This window comes from Dipodomys spectabilis, unplaced genomic scaffold (genome assembly GCF_019054845.1).
Source record: "Dipodomys spectabilis isolate Male_0828 unplaced genomic scaffold, ASM1905484v1 ptg000158l, whole genome shotgun sequence".
Lineage (NCBI taxonomy): Eukaryota > Metazoa > Chordata > Mammalia > Rodentia > Heteromyidae > Dipodomys > Dipodomys spectabilis.
Genome location: NW_024870835.1, coordinates 4312818 through 4332466, shown reverse-complemented (window position 1 = coordinate 4332466; position 19649 = coordinate 4312818). Strand labels below are relative to the sequence as shown.

Below are 19649 nucleotides of genomic sequence, written 5' to 3'. Positions count from 1 at the left end.
CATATATAGGCTGGGTGCCAGTGGCTCATGCCTATAATCCTGACTACTCAGGAGGCTGAGATCTTGAGGATCGAGGTTCAAAGCCAGCTCGGGCAGGAAAGTCCATGAGATTCTTATTTCCAATAAACCACTCAGAAAACTGGAAGTGGCACTATGGCTCAAGAGGTAGAATGCTAACCTTGAGCTAAAGAGCTGAGGGACAGTGCCTAGGCACAGAGTTCAAGCCCCACAACCACCACCACCAGCACCACCACCACCACCAACTATCTATCTATCTATCTATCTATCTATCTAGATATATATGTTTACTCTGATAAGTTTACTTTGATATTGGCAAAAGTAAAAATGATAACATCCAAAAATTTTTTTCAGAGGTGTGTGATGTGTCTGCTATTGTAGCAAAACATTCACAATCTAGTCCAGAGACTCAGAGTCCTATTGACCATCCTGCCTGGGGCAGCAGTATTGTGAAAGCTCCGTCTGGAATATTTGATATCAACAACAGGAAAGGTAGCACTGGTAAGTCTTTATATATTTTATTAAATATTGAGGCTGTGTCTTTAATGGCATTAGTTTGCTAACTTACTATAGTAGACATGTTAGAAATCCAGAAGTGAATTTGAATCTTATACATAAGCTAAAGAAGAGGTTAAAGTCTTGTTATTTAATGGTGTAGTTGGGAACTAAGTGTAATAGTAAGTGCCTACAGTCCCAGCAATTAAGAGTCCAAGACAGAAGGATCTTGAGTTTGAGGGCAGCCTGAACTATGTATCAGTTTCAGGCTACCATGAGCTACTTGGAGAGACCCTATCTTCCAAACAAGCCAACAGCTACAACAACAGATACAGTTGGCTCTCCGTGTTTATGGGTTCTATGCAACAAACCATGGATTGAAAATATTAGAAAAAACTTGCATCTGTGTCCAAGCTTTTTGTTGTTGTTGTTTTTTGATCAGTCATGGGCCTGAACTCTGGGCCTGGATGCTGTCCCTCAGCTCTTCAGCTCAAGGCTAGTGCTCTACCACTTGAGCCACAATGCCAATTCTGGCTTTTTCTGCTTATATGGTGCTGAGGAGTCGAACCCAGGGCCTCATGCATGCAAGGCAAGCACTCCACCACTGAGCCACCTTCCCAGCCCCCCAGGCTTTTTTAATGTCATTAGTTAATAATTGTATGAGGTATTTTAAGTAAGCTAGAGATAATTTAAAGCATATAAGAGGATGTGTCCTAAGTTATATGTAAATGTGATGCCATTTTATGTGAGACTTGAGCATAGGTGTATTGTAGTATAGAATACAAAGAGATACCTGCGTTTAACTCTGTATGTATGTGTGTGCACACATGCGCTTGGGCATGCGTGCCTATATTGGGGCTTGAACTCAGGGCTTTGAACTGTGATCTTCAAATCTCAGCCTCCTGAATAGCTAGGATTATAGGCATGAGCCATCAGTGCATAGCATTGCATTTAATTTTTTTATTTTTATTTTTATCATCAGTGTCCAGTGAGCTCTACTGCTGCATTTTTTTACCCTTTTACATTTAAGTTGGTTTTATTTTTTTGGTGGGGTGGGGGAGTCTGGTCGTGGTGCCTGAACTCTGGGCCTGGGCGCTGTCCCTCAGCTCTTCAGCTCAAGGCTAGCGCTCTACCACAGCGCCACTTACGGCTTTTTTCTCTTTGCTTATGTGGTGCTGAGGAATCGAACCCAGGGCCTCGAGCATGCAAGGCAAGCGCTCTACCACTGAGCCACCTTCCCAGCCCTGCATTTAAGTTTTTAAAGGATAGCTATGCTTGTTATTTGGGATGTCTTTCCACTTGTAGTACTTAGTTTCAGTTTGGCCACTCTTTTTATAAACCATGAGAGCACTATGCAGGGCTCCCTGTACTTGTCAAAAACCACACATGGCACATATATATACTCCTAACTATGAAGGAGACCTACATAGGAGGATCTGGGTTCAAGACTATCTGAAAAATAACTGAAATGGTCAGTTTTATTTTAAAATTGAAAATAAAGTGTGCCAATAAATTCCTGTATATAAAATGAGAGCCAATGATACTTATAAAAATCTGTTTCTCATACATTGGGAATAATTTTCAAAGCAAGTATAATTTTTTGAGCTAATATTTCTAAATGCTTATTAACTCTAATAAATTGACATGATCATGACCAGTAGTACTAATTTGAAAGGTCAAAAAGAACCCTGAGGGCTGGAGATGTGGTTCATGTGAAAGACCCTGAATTCAAACTCTTAATATTGTTTCTCCTTCCACCCCTTAAAAAAAAAAAAAAAAAGCAAGCCAGAATCCTAGCTACTCAGGAAGCTGAGATCTGAGGATTGCTGTTCAATGCCAGCCTGGGGAGGAAGGTTGGTGATACTCTTATCACCAACTAACAGAAAACCAGCAAACCCAGAAGTGGAGTTTTGGCACAAGTGGTAGAGCATTAACCTTGAGTCAAAAAAAAAAAAAAAGACGTCAGGGACAGTGCTCATCCCAGGCATTGGGTTCCAGCCCCACAACAGATGTACTTGTGTGTGGTCGCAAAAAAAGAAGACTAGATCAGTGTGCATTAGAGACAACTTTTCCCCCCAACACTTTTAAGTCTTTGTTTAAACAAAACTAAGAATCTTGGGGCTGGAGGTATGGCAAAGGCATCAGACCCTGAATTCAGGATCAGGTTCTGGGAAAACAGAAGAGAGAATCTCAAATAAGAATAAATGTTTTTTATAGTTAGTTGAAGGAGTGTTTTATAACAGTATCATATCTCTAGGTAGCTTACAAATAACAGAAATTTCTTACAGGGGCTACTGCCTTCATAAAGGGTCTTCTTTGAAATGCAAACTGCCTACCTTTCCTTGAATCATCTTGTGGTTGAAAGGGAGTGACAGTCTACGGAGCCTCTTTTCTAAGGATCTTAATCCTATTAATGAGAGTTCTACCTTATAACCAGTGATCTCCTAAAGGCCTTCCTTTAAATCATCACTGTAAAGGGATTAAAATTTCAACATAGGAATTTTATAGAGAAACATTCTGATGGATAATGATTCAAATAGAAAATAGCTTTTGGTCTTGGAGTGGAAAAAACTGGATAACAGCAGAGTGAAAAAGACGTACCCGCTTCTTTCAAATCTGGGCTTATATAGACTAGTGGCATATTTTTGGTTCACTTGATCAAATACTGAATCTTTGAGAGTTGGGCTCAATGTCTCCTTTATTTACCATTGCTTTGGTGGCATTTCACATAGTTGAAACTAGTAGGCTTTCTGATATTTGTTGAAGGAATGAATATATATGAAAAATTGTTAAAAACTCAAGGTATCAGCCACCTTAGAATTTTCCAAGCCTAAGATACAGTTCTGGGTTTTTCTACTTGAAAGCAATTTTTTTTTTTACTTTAAAATAGTAATGCTTTGGTGATTATAAATATATAGTTCCTTTGTGATTACAAATTTACTTTGTGCAAAGTAGATTCTTGGCAAGCTTTTTGTTTTCCTTTTTGTTGGTTGTGGGGCTTGAACTCTGGGCCTGGATGCTATCCCTCAGCTCTTCAACTCAAGGTAAGCACTCTACCACTTGAGCCATAGCATTATTTCTGGTTTTCTGGTGGTGAATTGGTGGTAAGAGTCTCACAGACTTTCCTGCTTGGGCTGGCTTTGAACCATAATCCTCAGTTCTCAGCCACCTGAGTAGCTATGATTACAGACATGAGCCACTGGCACCAGCTTTTTTTTTTTTTTTCTTTTACACATGCTTGGAACCAATCTAGAGGCTTCTACATGTTAAGAAAGCACTCTACTCCTGAATTGTATCCCTAGCCCCCTTAACAAGTATTTGTTCAATTGAATATATGCAATCTAAGACAGAAGATATTATATTTTCCAAGGTCTTATATTTAACTCAGAATATTTTTTGTAAATGAGCTCTTAAAATGTAAGAAATAAAAGTAGATCTGTGCTTACTGATAAAGGTGTTTAGTGAGGGATGCAAGGTATGTCTGTTTTGTTGTTGTTTTACAGGTATCCCTATGCCAAGACAGTGAAAACACATGGTAAAATTAAGACATCCAGAAAATTTAGAAGATATTATCCCTGAGAGTCAAGGTTGAATAGATCCTGTAGGAGTACTTTTTTTTTTTTTGTCGGTCGTGGGGCTTGAACTCTGGGCCTGGGCGCTGTCCCTCAGCTCTTCAGCTCAAGGCGAGCGCTCTACCACTTGAGCTACAGTGCCACTTCCGGTTTTCTGGTGGTTTATTGGAGATAGGAGTCTCACGATCTCTCCTGCCAGGGCTGGCTTTGAACCGCAATCCTCAGATCTCAGCCTCCTGAGTAGCTAGGATTACAGGCGTGAACCACCAGCGCCCGGCAGGAGTACTTTTTTATATCTTCTCTATCTTCTTTATATCTTCCAAGTTTTCTGAACATTTTACTTATATCAAGTGTCACTTCCACAATGAGAAAAGACAATAAGCATTTGTATGTTACATTGGAGAATGAATTCATTTTTAATTTTTCACTATCCTTTTTAGGTAGTACATCAAATTCATTATTTTCTACTCAAGATCCACTTGAAGATACAGGATTTGAAGTTTCTAATTTCAAGAAGAATGGTGACAAAGGAGAAAGAAGACAAAAGCATTTTTCAGAGAGGAGTTGTAGTTTTAGTTCTGAAAGTCGAGCAGGAATGTTACGTAAGAAGAGCAGTTTGGATTTGAATTCAAGTGAAATGGCTATCATGATGGGAGCAGATGCCAAGATTCTCACAGCAGCATTGACATGTCCTAAGACTTCTCCACTTCATGTTAAAAGAACCCATAGCTTTGAAAGTGCTAGTGGTCATCTAGTTGACACCAGGACTCATGTATCTGAGAGCAGTTTGGATTCTGAACGAAAATCATCTCCTGTGTTAGAGATGCTTGAGGAAAGCCAAGAATTCTTAGAGCCTGACATTGATGATAATGTAGCTAAAACTACGTCATCAGTTACATTTGATAGTCTACAAAATGATACTAATAGCAATCAGTCCAGAGCCTTGAAAGTGGGATCGAAACATCTAATGAATAAGAGAAGCAGTTCACATGGTGCCGTTAAAGCCATTGAGAGGGAAGATGTTGAAACTGGACTAGATCCTTTGTCTCTTTTAGCTACTGAATGTATAGAAGAAAAATCTCCTGATTCTGAAGAAAAGATGCTATCTCCAGTTATTTCCAGGAATCTGGCTGATGAAATTGAAAGCTACATGAACTTAAAAAGTCCCCTGGGGAGTAAATCTTCTAGTATGGAGTTGCGTGGAGAGGGAAGTACTGGTATTGCAGTTAGTCATCCTTTAGAAAGGAGATCAAGTCTACCTTTTGATCATGGTCCACCAGCACAGGAAAATCCAGAAAGTGAAAAGAGCTCCTCTGTCGTGTCTGGGTCTAAAACTTTTACTGGGCGTCTTAAGCCACAAACTCCATATCGAACTCATAAGGATCGTTCAACATCTTTATCAGCATTGGTACGGTCTTCACCACATAGCCCACTGGGCTCTGTAGTAAATTCATTGTCAGGGCTTAAGCTGGATAATATACTCTCGGGACCCAAGATAGATGTCCTAAAATCTGGTATGAAGCAAGCAGCAACAGTAGCCAGTAAGATGTGGGTGGCTGTAGCATCTGCCTACAGCTACTCAGATGATGAGGTAAGAAAGTTGTATGTATATGTGTCTGAGATAGGGATGTTTTTGTATGTGTTCTCTTTCTTAAAATAATGTAAACATGTGAGAAAACTAATAATGTAGAAATAGCATAACAGGATCACTTTGTAATTATATAGATGTAAGTTAAGTTTATTTTGTTGAAAGCACTAATGATTTGTATTTCAAATTAATAATACTTGGATAGTACTTTGACATAACGTTTATTTATCTCCTTAAGACATATTGTTGCTCTGCAGCTTAATTCACAGATGTCATACTGAACAACAAATGATTGTCTTCAGAAAATCACTGTACATAGAATTTTAGATTTTTTTTATTTATTTATTTTTGGGGGGGGTTCTGGTTGTGGGGCCTGAACTCTGGGCCTGGGCGCTGTCCCTCAGCTCTTCAGCTCAAGGCGAGCACTCTACCACTTGAGCCACAGTGCCACTTCTGGCTTTTTCCTTTTTGCTTATGTGGTGCTGAGGAATCGAACCCAGGGCCTCAGGCATGCAAGGCAAGCACTCTACCACTGAGCCACCTTCCCAGCCCGAATTATTAGATTCTTATGAAAATGTCAGTGAAGAAATATTGCTTACTTAGTGGAAAAACATTAAATTTTACTTTTGTGTCCACAGAATTACACGGTACTAGAGTACTTATGTTTAATTTTAATAGCAACTCTATGAAGGTAGTAGTATTGTTATCATTTTATCAGAGAAGTTATTAACAAGTTCACAGAAGTAGTCAGTGATAGAACTAGGAATTGAAGTTAGGGAGATTGGTGGTAGAGTCCATGCCCTTATCTTAGCACTATCTTAGACATATTAAAAGAGAATCATGTTGAGGGCTGTCCAGAACAACCAACACCAGGTGATACCTAACTTGGGCCAGGAAGGACCTCTTGGAAATTTATGATTAGTCAAAATAATAAGGTAGCAGAATGATGTGTCTGAGAGAATAGTGTGGAAAGACATGAATTTAAGATAACATAATTTCACATTGCTAAAAGAGACACAGGAAAAGAAATTTTACAAATAAGAATTTGTATGCTATTTGGAGGAGAGCTCCATAGAAAAAGTAATAACGGGAGGTGGGGGTGGTAAGAAGGGGTGGAGGGAGGGAGGGAGATGGGAAGGGGAAACAAAGGAGGAGGCAACAATGCTTGATAAGAAATGTACTCATTAGGGCTGGGAAGTTGCTCAGTGGTAGAGCACTTGTCTTGCATGCATGAGGCCCTGGGTTCAATTCCTCAGCACCACATAAGCAAAAAGAAAAAAGCCAGAAGTAGTGCTGTGGCTCAAGTGGTAGAGTGCTATCCTTGAGCTGAAGAGCTGAGGAACAGAGCCCAGACCCAGAGTTCAGGCCCCACGACCGGACCCAAAAAAGAAATGTACTCATTATCTTGCCCATGTAAGTATGGTATTTTCACAATAAAAAAAAGAGAAAAAGTAACAACAGAGAGACCATCTTATTACCTTTTTATATATATTACATTATATTCTTTTCACCTTACCATTTTCACTTGGAATTTGACAGTGTAAAATTCCATGTAGTCTTGGATCTTTTCATGCCATAGCCCTGGCATCAGTAGCAGTACTCCCAAATGACAAGATACACTGAATAATTTGAAACTGAAACAGTGAATTAAAATTCTTCCTGGGCATTGGTGGCTTATGTCTGTAATCCTAGTTACTTTAGGCTGAGATCTAAGGATCATAGTTTGATGCTAAAATATCAAAGTGCATCTGTGTCTCAAGTGGTAGAGTGCTAGCCTTGAACAAAAAACCTCACAAATAATGCCCAGGCACTGAGTTCAAAACAAAACAAACAATAACCTTCTGTAAATTTTATGTTTATAAATTTTATCCAGAATTTAAGGCCAAGAGATATGAATAAAAATGACTCAGAGGGCTGGGAAGGTGGCTCAGTGGGAGAATGCTTGCCTTGCATGCATGAGGCTCTGGGTTCGATTCCTCAGCACCACATAAACGGAAAAAGCTGGAAGTGGCGCTGTGGCTCAAATATTGTGCTAGCCTTGAGCTGAAGAGCTGAGGGACAGTGCCCAGGTCCAGAGTTCAAGTCCCACAACTGACAAAAAAAAAAAAAAGACTCAGAAGAGCTTTTTTTTTGTGTAAGTTCTAAAACATTTTTTATATTTAAATAGTAGGGGGATTAATTAAATATATAGTACATCAATAAAGCACATTGTAGGAGTTTAAATATAGTGGACACATTTAGAGGCAATAAGATACATGAGAAATGCAGTTACATGAGGAATATAGTTACATGAGAAATATAGTTTAAAGCATTCTAATTTATAAAATATATAATTATACATACTTTAAAACAAGTAGATGTATAACAAGATTGATATACTGTGGAGGGAACGAGGTTGATTGGGAGACATTATGTACTCATATGGAAGTGTCAAAGTTCAGCCACCTTTACAAGTAATGCTGCTAATTGGAATTTTCAGTACCAACATCATGATAAAGGAAATACTTTTTGTACATTATGAAAATGGAACAATGAAGCTTGTTCTAAAAGTAGGAAGGAAGTATAAGGGTGAATGACAGGGAGGTGAGTATGATCAAGGTACATGATGTGCATATGTGGACATGTCAAAATGAAATCCCTTTGTATAACTAATTGATGCTAATAAAAATGTAGAAGCTGGGCTGGGAAGGTGGCTCAGTGGTAGAGCGCTTGCCTTGCATGCTTGAGGCCCTGGGTTCGATTCCTCAGCACCACATAAGCAAAAAGAAAAAAGCCGGAATTGGCGCGGTGGCTCAAGTGGTAGAGCGCTAGCCTTGAGCTGAAGAGCTGCGGGAAAGCGCCCAGGCCCAGAGTTCAGGCCCCATGACTAGATCCCACCCCCTCCCCCCCAAAAAAATGTAGAAGCTAAAAATGTTTTAAGCTAAAATTGATACTTGTTACTCTGAACAATCAGATTTCTTGTAGAAAATTTCAGGACAATTTTATTTGGAAAGATATCATGGTGTGTGTGTGTGTGTGGGGGGTGTGTGTGTGTCAGGACAATTTTATTTGGAAAGATAATCGTGTGTGTTTGTGTGTGTGTGTATTTTTCGGATGGCATTAAAAGCTAGAGAAGTTTGTAATTTCTGTGTGGTTAAATGACCACCTACCTTAATTATACAGTATCTCTTTTGGGTTTTTTGTTGTTGTTGTTGTTTCTTGTCAGTCGTGGGGCTTGAACTCTGGGCCTGAACGCTGTCCTTCAGCTCTTCAGCTCAAGGATAGTGCTTTACCGCTTGAGCTACAGTGCCACTTCCTATACAGTATCTCTTTTGCATGTAGCTTTTAGTATTCTTTCATTTCATAATGAATATTGAGACAACAGACCTTCTAAACATCTGGTGTTGCATGGTACAATTTAAAAAAAAATTTTTTTTTTGTCAGTCATGAGGCTTGAACTCTGTACCTGGGTGCTGTTCCTTAGCTCTTCAGCTCAAGGCTAGTACCTACCATTTGAGCCACAGCACCATTTCCAGCTTTTTTCTGCTTATGTGGTGCTGAGGAATCGAACCCAAGGTCTCATGCATGCAAGGCAAGCGCTCTACCACTGAGCCAACTTCCCAGTCCAGCATGGTACAATCTTAACTTTTTTTTTTTTGCCAGTCCTGGGGCTTGAACTCAGGGCTTGGGCATTGTCCCTGAGCTTTTTTTGTTAAAGGCTAGCACGCTACCACTTGAGAGCTACAGCGCCACTTACAGCTTTTTCTGTATGTGGTACTGAGGAATGGAAACCAGGGCTTCATGCATTCTAGGCAAGCACTCTACTACTGAGCCACATTCCCAGTCCCAATCTTAACATCTTATGGGTCATTTGTTAAATTTCTTAAAATGTGAGAGAAGTTTAAAATGATAGTAGGATGAGTTTAAAAATGAGAGATAGTTTAAGATGTGGAGTTTAATTCTGTAATCATTATATGTACGGTTTTATTCTTTTTAATTAAAGGAAGAAACTACTAGAGATTACAGCTTCCCAGCTGGCCTAGAAGACCATATTTTGGGGGAGAATGTGTCAACTAACACAGATATTTCAGGGTTGGTTCCCAGTGAACTTAACCAGAGCAACACAAGTCTTGGAAGTAGCAGCAGCAGTGGAGATGTTGGAAAAATGCATTACTCAACAGGTATGAATTATGTATGTATGTATTATGTATGTAAATATGTACTTGGGGCTAGACAAGTGCTTTACATTGAGCTCTTCCTGTTTTAATAACCTTGCCATAAGTCCCCACTATTTTAAATGCCACTTGATAAAATGATCTGATGTTTAATTTTAATTTAAATTTTTTTGTCAGTCATGGGGCTTGAACTTGGCCTGGGCGCTGTCCCTGAGCTCTTCAGCTCAAGGCAAGTGCTCTACCACTTGAACCACATCACTACTTCTGGTTTTCTGGTGGTTAATGGGAAATAAGAGTTTCACAGACTTTGCTGCTTGGTCTGGCTTTGAACCGTAATCCTCAGATCTCAGCCTCCTGAATACTAGGGTTACAGGCATGAGCCACCAGTGCCTGACGCAATATGTTTTAAATAATAACTCTATCTTACTATTACTCTGTTTTTGGGTCTGGTCGTGGGGCCTGAACTCTGGGCCTGGGCACTGTCCCTCAGCTCAAGGCTAGCACTCTACCACTTGAGCCACGGCACCACTTCTTTTTCTTTTTGCTTATGAGGTGCTGAGGAATCGAACCCAGGGCCTCAGGCATGCAAGGCAAGCACTCTACCACTGAGCCACCTTCCCAGCCCTATTACTCTGTTTTTGTATGAGCTACAAGTACTCCATTTTCTATTTTGTTTAATTTTAGGTGTATATATTTGTATATTTTTGTGAATTATATCAATTCTCAGGCTTTAGCATGCATGCGAATCATCTAGTGTTTTCAGATATGTACAGTTATCTAGCTGGATACCAATGGCTCATACCTGTAATCTTAGCTACTCAGAAGGCTGTGTTCTGAAGATCAAAGTTTGAAGCCAGCCCCGGCAGACAAATCTGAGAGACTCTTACCTTGAGTTAGCCAGCAAAAATCAGAAGTAAAGGGCTAGCTCAAATAATAGTAGAGTGCAGCCTTGAGCAAAAAAAGCTAAACAAGAGCTAAAGGCCCTAAAATCAAGCTTCAATCTTGATGAAGACAAAAAAAAGCCCAACAAAAAAATAATTATGCACATAAATACATTGACTAAACTTTAGTCTAAAACTAGATTTATGGAATGGGGCTTTGGAAATATGTATTTTTAACTGTCTCTGGTTGCATAAGTATTTGGCCAGATTTTAAAGATCATTAGAATTTCTCAGCTTTATTGTTAGAAATTGAACTCTTTTTTTTTTTTTTGGATGCCAGTGGCTCACACTTGTCATCCTACCCTTTCAGCAGACTAAAATATGAGGTCTGAAGTTCAAAACCAACCCAGGCAGAAAATTCTAAGAGACTCTTATCGCTAATTAACCAGCAAGAAGCTGGAAATAGAGCTGTGATTCAAGTGGGGGAGCAGGAGCAGAAAAGGCTGAAGGAGAGCTTGAGGGCCTGAGCGAGTTCAAGCCCCAATATGAGCACACAAAAATGAAATAGGACTTTTTTTCCTCTTATCTTTTTTTTTTTTGACATAGGGTCTCACTATGTAGTCTAATCTGGTCTCCAATTCATTATCTTCCTGCCTTAGCCTCCTACATGCTGAAATTATAGCTGTGTGCCACAATATCAAGAGGTTTTTTTCCTCTTATTTTTTTATTGTGAAAAATTCCAAATGTTATGAGAAATTGGAAGAATTAAGTAAGTGAACAATTACATATTCTTTCCTTAGACCTAATTTACTGGTGGGGGGGGGGTGGACACTACTGAGGCTTGAACTCCTGGTCTTGCATTCTTGCTTGGGTTTTTTGCTCAAAACTGGCTGGAGCTCTAGCACTTGAGTCACAGCTCCACTTCCAACTTTTTGCTGATTAATTATCTTATGAGCCTTAAAGACTTCGCCTACTCTGGCTTGAAACCTGGATTCTTAGATGTCAGGTTTCTAAGTAGCTAGGGATCTACCAGCACCCAGCCATAGACTTAATTTTATCATTTCTTTTTTTTTTTTTTTTTGGTCGGTCGTGGGGCTTGAACTCTGGGCTTGGGTGCTGTCCCTGTGCTCTTCATCTCAAGGCAAGCGCTTTACCGCTTGAGCCACAGCGCCACTTCCTGCTTTCTAGTGGTTTATTGGAGATGAGAGTCTCATGGGCTTTCCTGCCTGGGCTGGCTTTGAACCACGATCCTCAGATCTCAGCCTCCTGAGTAGCTAGGATTACAGGCGTGAGCCACTGGCACCCGGCAATTCTTTCTAAATATTTCTAAGTATACCTAATTCTATATTGTAACCATTTGAAAAAATATAATAACCATTTGAAAATAAAGCAGATTTCACAATCGTTCCCTCCTAAATACGTTGGTTTTTATTTCCAAAGCATAAGGACAATCTCCTACATGTTTTGGCTATCTGTGGTCCTGGCGCTGAGCACCTGATAGCCAAGCACTATACCACTGAGATTTGTCCCCAGCACATAATGTGTTATGCTTATTCTTCTCTAGGTGAAGTTCCATTTCCAAGAGGAATAAGGAGGCAGGACTTTGAAAAATCAGACCATGGTTCATCTCAAAACACCAGCATGTCTAGCATCTATCAGAACTGTGCAATGGAGGTAAAAGTTCTGTCTTCTGCCCATGATAAAGTGATATAAACTTACTTTTATTTCAGAGTATCATTTAACAGTATTCATTTTGTTGGGTTTGTTATCTTATAAAGCAATGAACTGATAGTTTCACCTGTAACATAATAAAGCTATTAATTCCAGATATGATCAATAGAATAACTAAAATTCTGTTAAGAAAATGACCTTTCCCAGATCTGAAGGATGAGACCCATGTGAATAGAAGCCTGAAGCTTTGGAGAATATTAAAGGAAAATTTCAGACCCTTTTCCAATCCAGTTTCAACTTGCTCATTCTCATTTCCTTAATAAAGCTGCATTTCTATTGTGAAAAAAAAATGACCTTTAAGATGCAGTTTAGATTTTCAGTATTCTTGGTTTTGTTTTTTTTTTTTTTTAATCAGGTTTTGATGTCAAGTTGTTCACAATGTAGAGCTTGTGAAGCATTAGTTTATGATGAAGAAATTATGGCTGGGTGGACGGCAGATGATTCAAATTTGAATACAACCTGTCCATTCTGTAAAAGCAACTTCTTGCCTTTTCTCAATATAGAATTTAAAGACCTGAGAGGCTCTGCAAGGTTAGTAATCTAAATGTTCCCTCAAGAGGTAAGTGCCCCCTGGAAGGCATGACTCCTGGGGCAAGAGAATAAATCTCATAGCATGTTCCAGGCCTGCCTTTCTTCTTCTCCTTCACCATCAGTATTAGATTAGAGAATATTAGTAATAAAATGAAGACTGCTTTTCCTTTTTGTTGTTGTTGTTTTTGATGGTGGTGGTGGTGGTGTGTGTGTGTGAGAGAGAGAAAAACAGAGAAAGAGAGAGAGTGTGTTAGTTATGGGGCTTGAACTCAGGGCCTGGGCAGTATCTCTGAGCTTTTTTTGCCTAAGACTAGCACTCTACCACTTAGAGCCACTTGCGATTTTCTATTGGTTAATTGGAGATAAGAATCTCATAGAGGGGCTGGGAAGGTGGCTCAGTGGTAGAGCGCTTGCTTGCCTTGCATGCTTGAGGCCCTGGGTTTGATTCCTCAGTACCACATAAGCAAAAAGAAAAAAGCCAGAAGTGGCGCTGTGGCTCAAGTGGTAGAGCGCTAGCCTTGAGCTGAAGAGCTGAGGGACAGCGCCCAGGCCCAGAGTTCAGGCCCCAGGACCTGACCCCCCACCCAAAAAAAAAAAAAAAAGGAATCTCATAGACTTTCCTGTTTCTCTGATTATCAGCTTCCTGAGTAGCTAGGCTTATAGGTGTTAAGGTGTGAACCACCAGCACCTGGAATACTTTTCTATTTTAGCATGTGATCATCAGTAGAAATATTCTTGGAACTGAACTTTGTAGGTAATTCAAAAGTCTTATGTTAGGGATTGTTTTAAGCTTGTCTTTGTGACCTTTATTATGTCTCCTTAATTGTTGTCATTTGGTAGAGTGAGATGGCAAATTTTAGATGGTAGAAAGGCACAGCTCAGTTTATAGAGCACTAGACAATGAGTGTTAGTGTCAGGTATCCAGTTTGAGTGGACCAAAAAAATAAAAAAGTGAAAAGAAAGAGGCTGGGAAGGTGGCTCAGTGGTAGAGCGCTTACCCTGTATACATGAGGCCCTGGGTTCGATTCCTCAGCAACATATAAGCAGAAAAAGTCAGAAGTGGCTCGTGGTAGAGTGCTAGCCTTGAGCTGAAGAGCTGAGGGACAGCACCCAGGCCCAGAGTTCAGGCCCCACGATCAGCAAAAAAAAAAAAAAAAAAAGTGAAAAGAAAGGAAACTACCTGGTTTGTAGTCAGTCACTAAATAATTGAGCTGGGCTCTGGTGGTTCTTGCCTGTAATCCTTGCAACTCATGAGGCTGAAATCTAAGGATTGCTGTTCCAAACCAGTCCTGGAAGGAAAGTTGGTAAGACCCTTATCTCCAATAAACTGTCAGAAAGCCAAAGTGAAGTTGTGGCTCATGGTAGCCTTGAGCACAAAAGCTCAGGGACAGTGCCCAAGCCCTGAGTTTAAGCACCCCCCCTCAAAAAAATAAAATAAAAAGTTGAGAGTTGGTAAGTAATTGAGAGAAATGCTGACATATTAATTTATTACAATGGTATTTTATTGAGCAAATGAATTTTTTGTTATTATCTGCCTTTAGTTGAGTTTTATTTTTTGCTTTGATTGGTGGAAATTAAGCCCAGGACTTTTACATGCTAAATTACTTGTTCTGAGCTCCATCCTTAGCACCTGCAGTTGCTTTAAAAAATAGTCTTCGGGCCTGAGAAGGTGGCTCAGTGGTAGAGTGCTTGCCTTGCATGCATGAGGCCCTTAGTTCGATTCCTCAGCACCACATAAGCAAAAAGAAAAAAGCCATAAGTGGCGCTGTGGCTCAAGTGGTAGAGCGCTAGCCTTGAGCTGAAGAGCTGAGGGACAGCACCCAGGTCCAGAGTTCAGGCCCACGACTGGACCCCTCCCCGCCCCCCCCCCCCAAAAAAAAGCCTCACTGACTTTCCAGCCCAGGCTGGCATTGAACCGCGATACTCAGATCTCAGCCTCCTGAGTAGCTAGGATTACAGGCATGCGCCACTGGCACCAGGTGCAGATTATATTCTTGATGTATTATTTTCATTGGTCTGGGCCTCATTAATTCTCTTCTTCCATTTCCACTCATTCCTTGATCCAGCAGACACCAATGAGCTAGATGTGACATATTCTTAAATATAGATGCTTATAAAATACGTAGTGTTGTTTTGTATACTTGTGTATTTTAATTTGTATAATTAGAATAATGTAGAAAAGCATTGGGGGGTAGTGGAGTTTGAACTCAAGATTTTGTTTGTTGGTAGGCAGTACTCAATTTTCAGGGGTTTTTTTGTTTTATTTTGAGACAGGGTCTCACTACTTATTAACCTAGGCTGGCCTTGAACTTATGATCTTCCTGCCTTAGTTTCCTTAATGCTAGGATCAAAGCTTTATACCACCACACATAGATTTTATTATTTTTGTTTGCATTTCTGAATACTAGTAAGTTTAACTGTTTCTTCATTATTTGTTAGTTCAGCATTTTCTTTTCCCTTTAATGAATTTTTTAAATAAAATTATGTTTTTGTTTGCATACTCCAAGCTGACCTAGCCTTAGCCTCCTTTGACTGCTAGCACTGTATGTGCTCCACCATGGCCAGCTGTTCAATATGTTCTGCAAATTGCCTTCCTATATTCCTTGCCTACTTTTCTGTTAACTTTTTATTTCTGTTGATATGACTTTAATATTCTTGATAATATTTGCAGATAAATCATTAATTTGATGTCATAGTCCACTAATTTTGAATTGTGATTTGAGTTTTGTTTAAGATGTTGTGTTCCATGTCTAGGACTTTTTTTTTTTTTTGGGTCCGGTCGTGGGGCCTGAACTCTGGGCCTGGGCGCTGTCCCTCAGCTCTTCAGCTCAAGGCTAGCGCTCTACCACTTGAGCCACAGCGCCACTTCCGGCTTTTTGCTTATGTGGTGCTGAGGAATTGAACCCAGGGCCTCTTGCATGCAAGGCAAGTGCTCTACCACTGAGCCACCTTCCCAGCCCATCTAGGACATTTTTTTCTCCCTAAATAATCTTTTTCTGGTTTTTTCTAGGGCTTGGTATTAAACCCAGGGCCTTGCACGTGCTAGGTTTAATAATCTTTATATTATACCCTTGCTTGATATTTAAGTCTTTCATCCATTTGATGTCTACCTTTTATGTAAGAGGGTAAAATCTAGCTTATATTTTTCTCTGTCTAACAAGCCATTATGATCTACTCAGTAGCCTGTCTTTTCCTCTCTGATGTGTAGTGTCCTCTCTACCCTGTAGGCCTCTTCCTGATCCTGCCTTCTTCTGTCAATACAGTGTTTTTTGTGAGTCCCCAGGAAAATTAATCTAAATTTTCTATTGTAATTGGATTAGATTTATAGATTAATTTGTGGAAAACTGAAGTTTTCAATGTTACTATCTTTTTTTTTTGTGGTCAGTTTGTGGGGCTTGAACTCTAGGCCTGAGCGCTGTCCCTCAGCTCTTCAGCTCAAGGCTAGCACTCTACCACTTGAGCTACAGCTCCACTTCCGGTTTTCTGATGGTTTATTGGAGATAAGAGTTAAGACTTGTTTCACGGACTTTTCTGTCCAAGCTGGCTTTGAACCGCGATCCTCAGATCTCAGCCTCCTGAGTAGCTAGGATGACAGGTGTGAGCCACCGGCGCCCAGCCTCAGTGTTATTATCTTAAATATGAACAATGTATATCTATTTTTTCAGATTATATATGGTCTTTAGTATAAAGCATTTGGAATTATTTTTCCTATGTCTTATACTTTTTTCATTGAGTTGTGGCTTTTTAAGCTACAGTGACAAGAACCTTTTAAAAATACACTTTCTAATTAGGTATAAAGTAGCTTTTTAAACAATTTTTATTTTATTATAAAGATGCTGTACAGAGGGGTTACAGTTACATGAGTAAGGTAATCAGTACATTTCTTGTCGAGCATTGTTACCCCTCCTTTGTTGTTCTCCCATTATCCCTTCCTTCCCCCACCTTCACCACCCCCCAAGTTGTAAAGTTGATTTCCAACATAGTGTCTTGTGAGTATCATTGTTGCAATGGGTCATCCCGTGTCCTTGTTTCAGCATTTTGTTATTCCCCTCCCCAAATTAGATAAATTTATACACAAAGATGTAGGGTACCAAAATCAAGTACAGTGACAACAGGTATAAAGTAGCATTTTTGGTCACCCCCTACATACACATATCAATATGAAAATTTCAAGTTTACAACAAAGTTTAAAGATAGGAGCAGGATAGGAAGTACTAGGGATGGTGCTCTACTACTGAACTACCCCAGCCACTTAAAAAAATTTTTTTACAGTGAATACCTAAATGTATTCACTGTTACATTCTCCAGTTTATATTTTACTGTTCTAATCACCTGTTTATTTCCTATTTATCAACATATACTTTTATTCATTTAAAAATATGGAGAAGTGTTGGGCGCCAGTGGCTCATGTTTGTAATCCTAGCTACTCAAAAGTCTGAGATCTGAGGGTCACAGTTTGAAGCTCACTGCCTGGGTAGGAAAGTTAGTGAGATCCTTATGTCCAATAAACTGCCAAAAATGTGGAAAAGTCCTTATGTGTACACACACACACACACACACACACGCGCGAAAGATGTTAGCACATGTCACACACACACACACACACACACACGAAAGATGTTAGCACATGTCTCCCCCAAACACTTCAGCATGTGTATTACTAACTGCAATTTAGAATTGTAGTACCGGACTGGGAATATGGCTTACTGGTAGAGGTCTTGCCTAACATTCATGAAACCCTGGGTTCAATTCCTCAGTAGCACATAAACAGAAAAGGCTAGAAGTGGTGCGGGGGCTCAAGTGGTAGAGTGCTAGCCTTGAGCAAAAAAAGTTAAGGGACAGTGCCTAGGCCTTGAGTTCAAGCCTCAGCACTGGCAAGGAAAAAAATCATGAATTGTAGTACAAGTAATATACTAATTTCAGATGTACCATTTGAAGAGCAAATGCATATGTTTGTGCCCTTAGCAAGTTACAGAACATTAGTATCACTTCAGAAAATTCTCCAGTGTCCGTTATGAGAATCCTTCCTCACCTAATCTCTACTGAAAGGGAGAAGTATGAAAATAAAAGAACAGATATGACTAGAGACAAAACAGATTCCGGGCTGGGAAGGTGGCTCAGTGTAAGAGAGTGCTTGCCTTGCATGCATGAGGCCCTGGGTTCGATTCCTCAGCACCACATAAGTAGAAAAAGCTGGAAGTGGTGCTATGACTCAAGTGGTAGAGTACTAGCCTTGAGCTGAATAGCTGAGGGACAGCGCCCAGGCTCAGAGACCAAGCCCCACGACAGACCCACCCCCCATTCATAAGCTGTAAAAATTCATAAAAAAATTCATTCATAAGCTGTAAAAATGGTACTGTAGGGGCAGGGAAGGTGGCTCAGTGGTAGAGCACTTGTCTTGCCTGCCAATTCCTCAGCACCACATAAGCAAAAAGAAAAAATGGTACTGTAAACAATTACAAATTAATATATTTAAAGTGTTATTGCTATACCTTTCCCCTTTTCCCTTCCCCTCTCCCTTCAACCTTTTCCCTCCCTCCCAACATCTTCCTGCTAAATTAGCTTCCCAATGGATATGAGTATAGATATATGCCAAAATGTCGGTCTTTTTGAAAATCGCTGTTTTTAATTTTTAAAAATTCCTTCAGGACTTTGTTTAGTAGTTCTCAAAACACACCATCTTGTATCAAGCTGATTTTAGGAGAAGAGGGAAGAAGGATTGAAAACAGAAGTGTATGTTTGTAATAGGCAGTCTTTCCCTTATGAATTCATTAATGGGTATCACAAAATAATTCTAAATACAATAAAAATTTTAAGACTCGGATTTTTAAAAAGACTTCTTCCCCCTTGTTTCATTTTAGTTTTTTCTTGAAACCAAGTACCTCTGGTGACAGTTTACAAAGTGGCGGCATGCCATTGACCAGTGAGCCCTTGGAGCACAAACCTGTATGCAGTTCAGCAGAACCTGACTTGATTAACTTCATGGATTTCCCGAAACATAACCAGACAATATCGGAAGAAGCAAGCCATACAGTTGACTCAAGGTACCATAGGAAGTAGAGAACTTGCCGTAGCAAGTTAGACACTCTTGTAAAAATTATATATTTAATGACAACCTGAATCTAGTCAGTTCTGGCATTTAAAAACTTAATCTTGATGGTCTTGGTGGTGCATATTTGTAATTCTGGCTCTCAAGAATGAGATTGAGGCAGAAGGATTGTGAGACTGAGGCCAGAGTAACTGTGTACTATATTCAAAGCCAACATGAGTTACTTTATGACCCTTTGTCTTCATAAAACAAGGGTTGGGGGCTGGGAAGGTGGCTCAGTGGTAGAGCGCTTGCCTTGCATGCCTGAGGCCCTGGGTTCGATTCCTCAGCACCACATAAGCAAAAAGAAAAAAGCCGGAAGTGGCGCTGTGGATCAAGTGGTAGAGCACTAGCCTTGAGCTGAAGAGCTGAGGGACAGCGCCCAGGCCCAGAGTTCAGGCCCCACGACCGGACCCAAAAACAAAAAAAAACAAGGGTTGGAATTTAGCTGGTGGTACAACACTTGCTTGCTTTATATGCATCAGACTCTTGGTTTGATCTCTACATAAAATTTAACTTGCACTTTTTACTACCACATACCTTTTAAATATTTAATGAATAAAGCTTATGATACAACATTTAAAAAATAAG

At 39.9% G+C, this 19649-nt stretch overlaps 1 protein-coding gene across 4 annotated transcripts in view; it reads left to right on the top strand.

The window, feature by feature from the left end:
* The window catches only part of Dennd4c (DENN domain containing 4C), a 114436-nt gene that overhangs the window by 76969 nt on the left and 17818 nt on the right, over window positions 1-19649 (top strand). For all 4 annotated transcript variants that reach the window (XM_042692878.1, XM_042692879.1, XM_042692876.1 and 1 more), the window contains 6 exons: window positions 373-519; window positions 4526-5676; window positions 9656-9833; window positions 12273-12382; window positions 12795-12970; window positions 18832-19014. In XM_042692878.1, coding sequence (XP_042548812.1) covers window positions 373-519; window positions 4526-5676; window positions 9656-9833; window positions 12273-12382; window positions 12795-12970; window positions 18832-19014 — 1945 coding nt within the window. The remainder of the gene's footprint in view (window positions 1-372; window positions 520-4525; window positions 5677-9655; window positions 9834-12272; window positions 12383-12794; window positions 12971-18831; window positions 19015-19649) is intronic.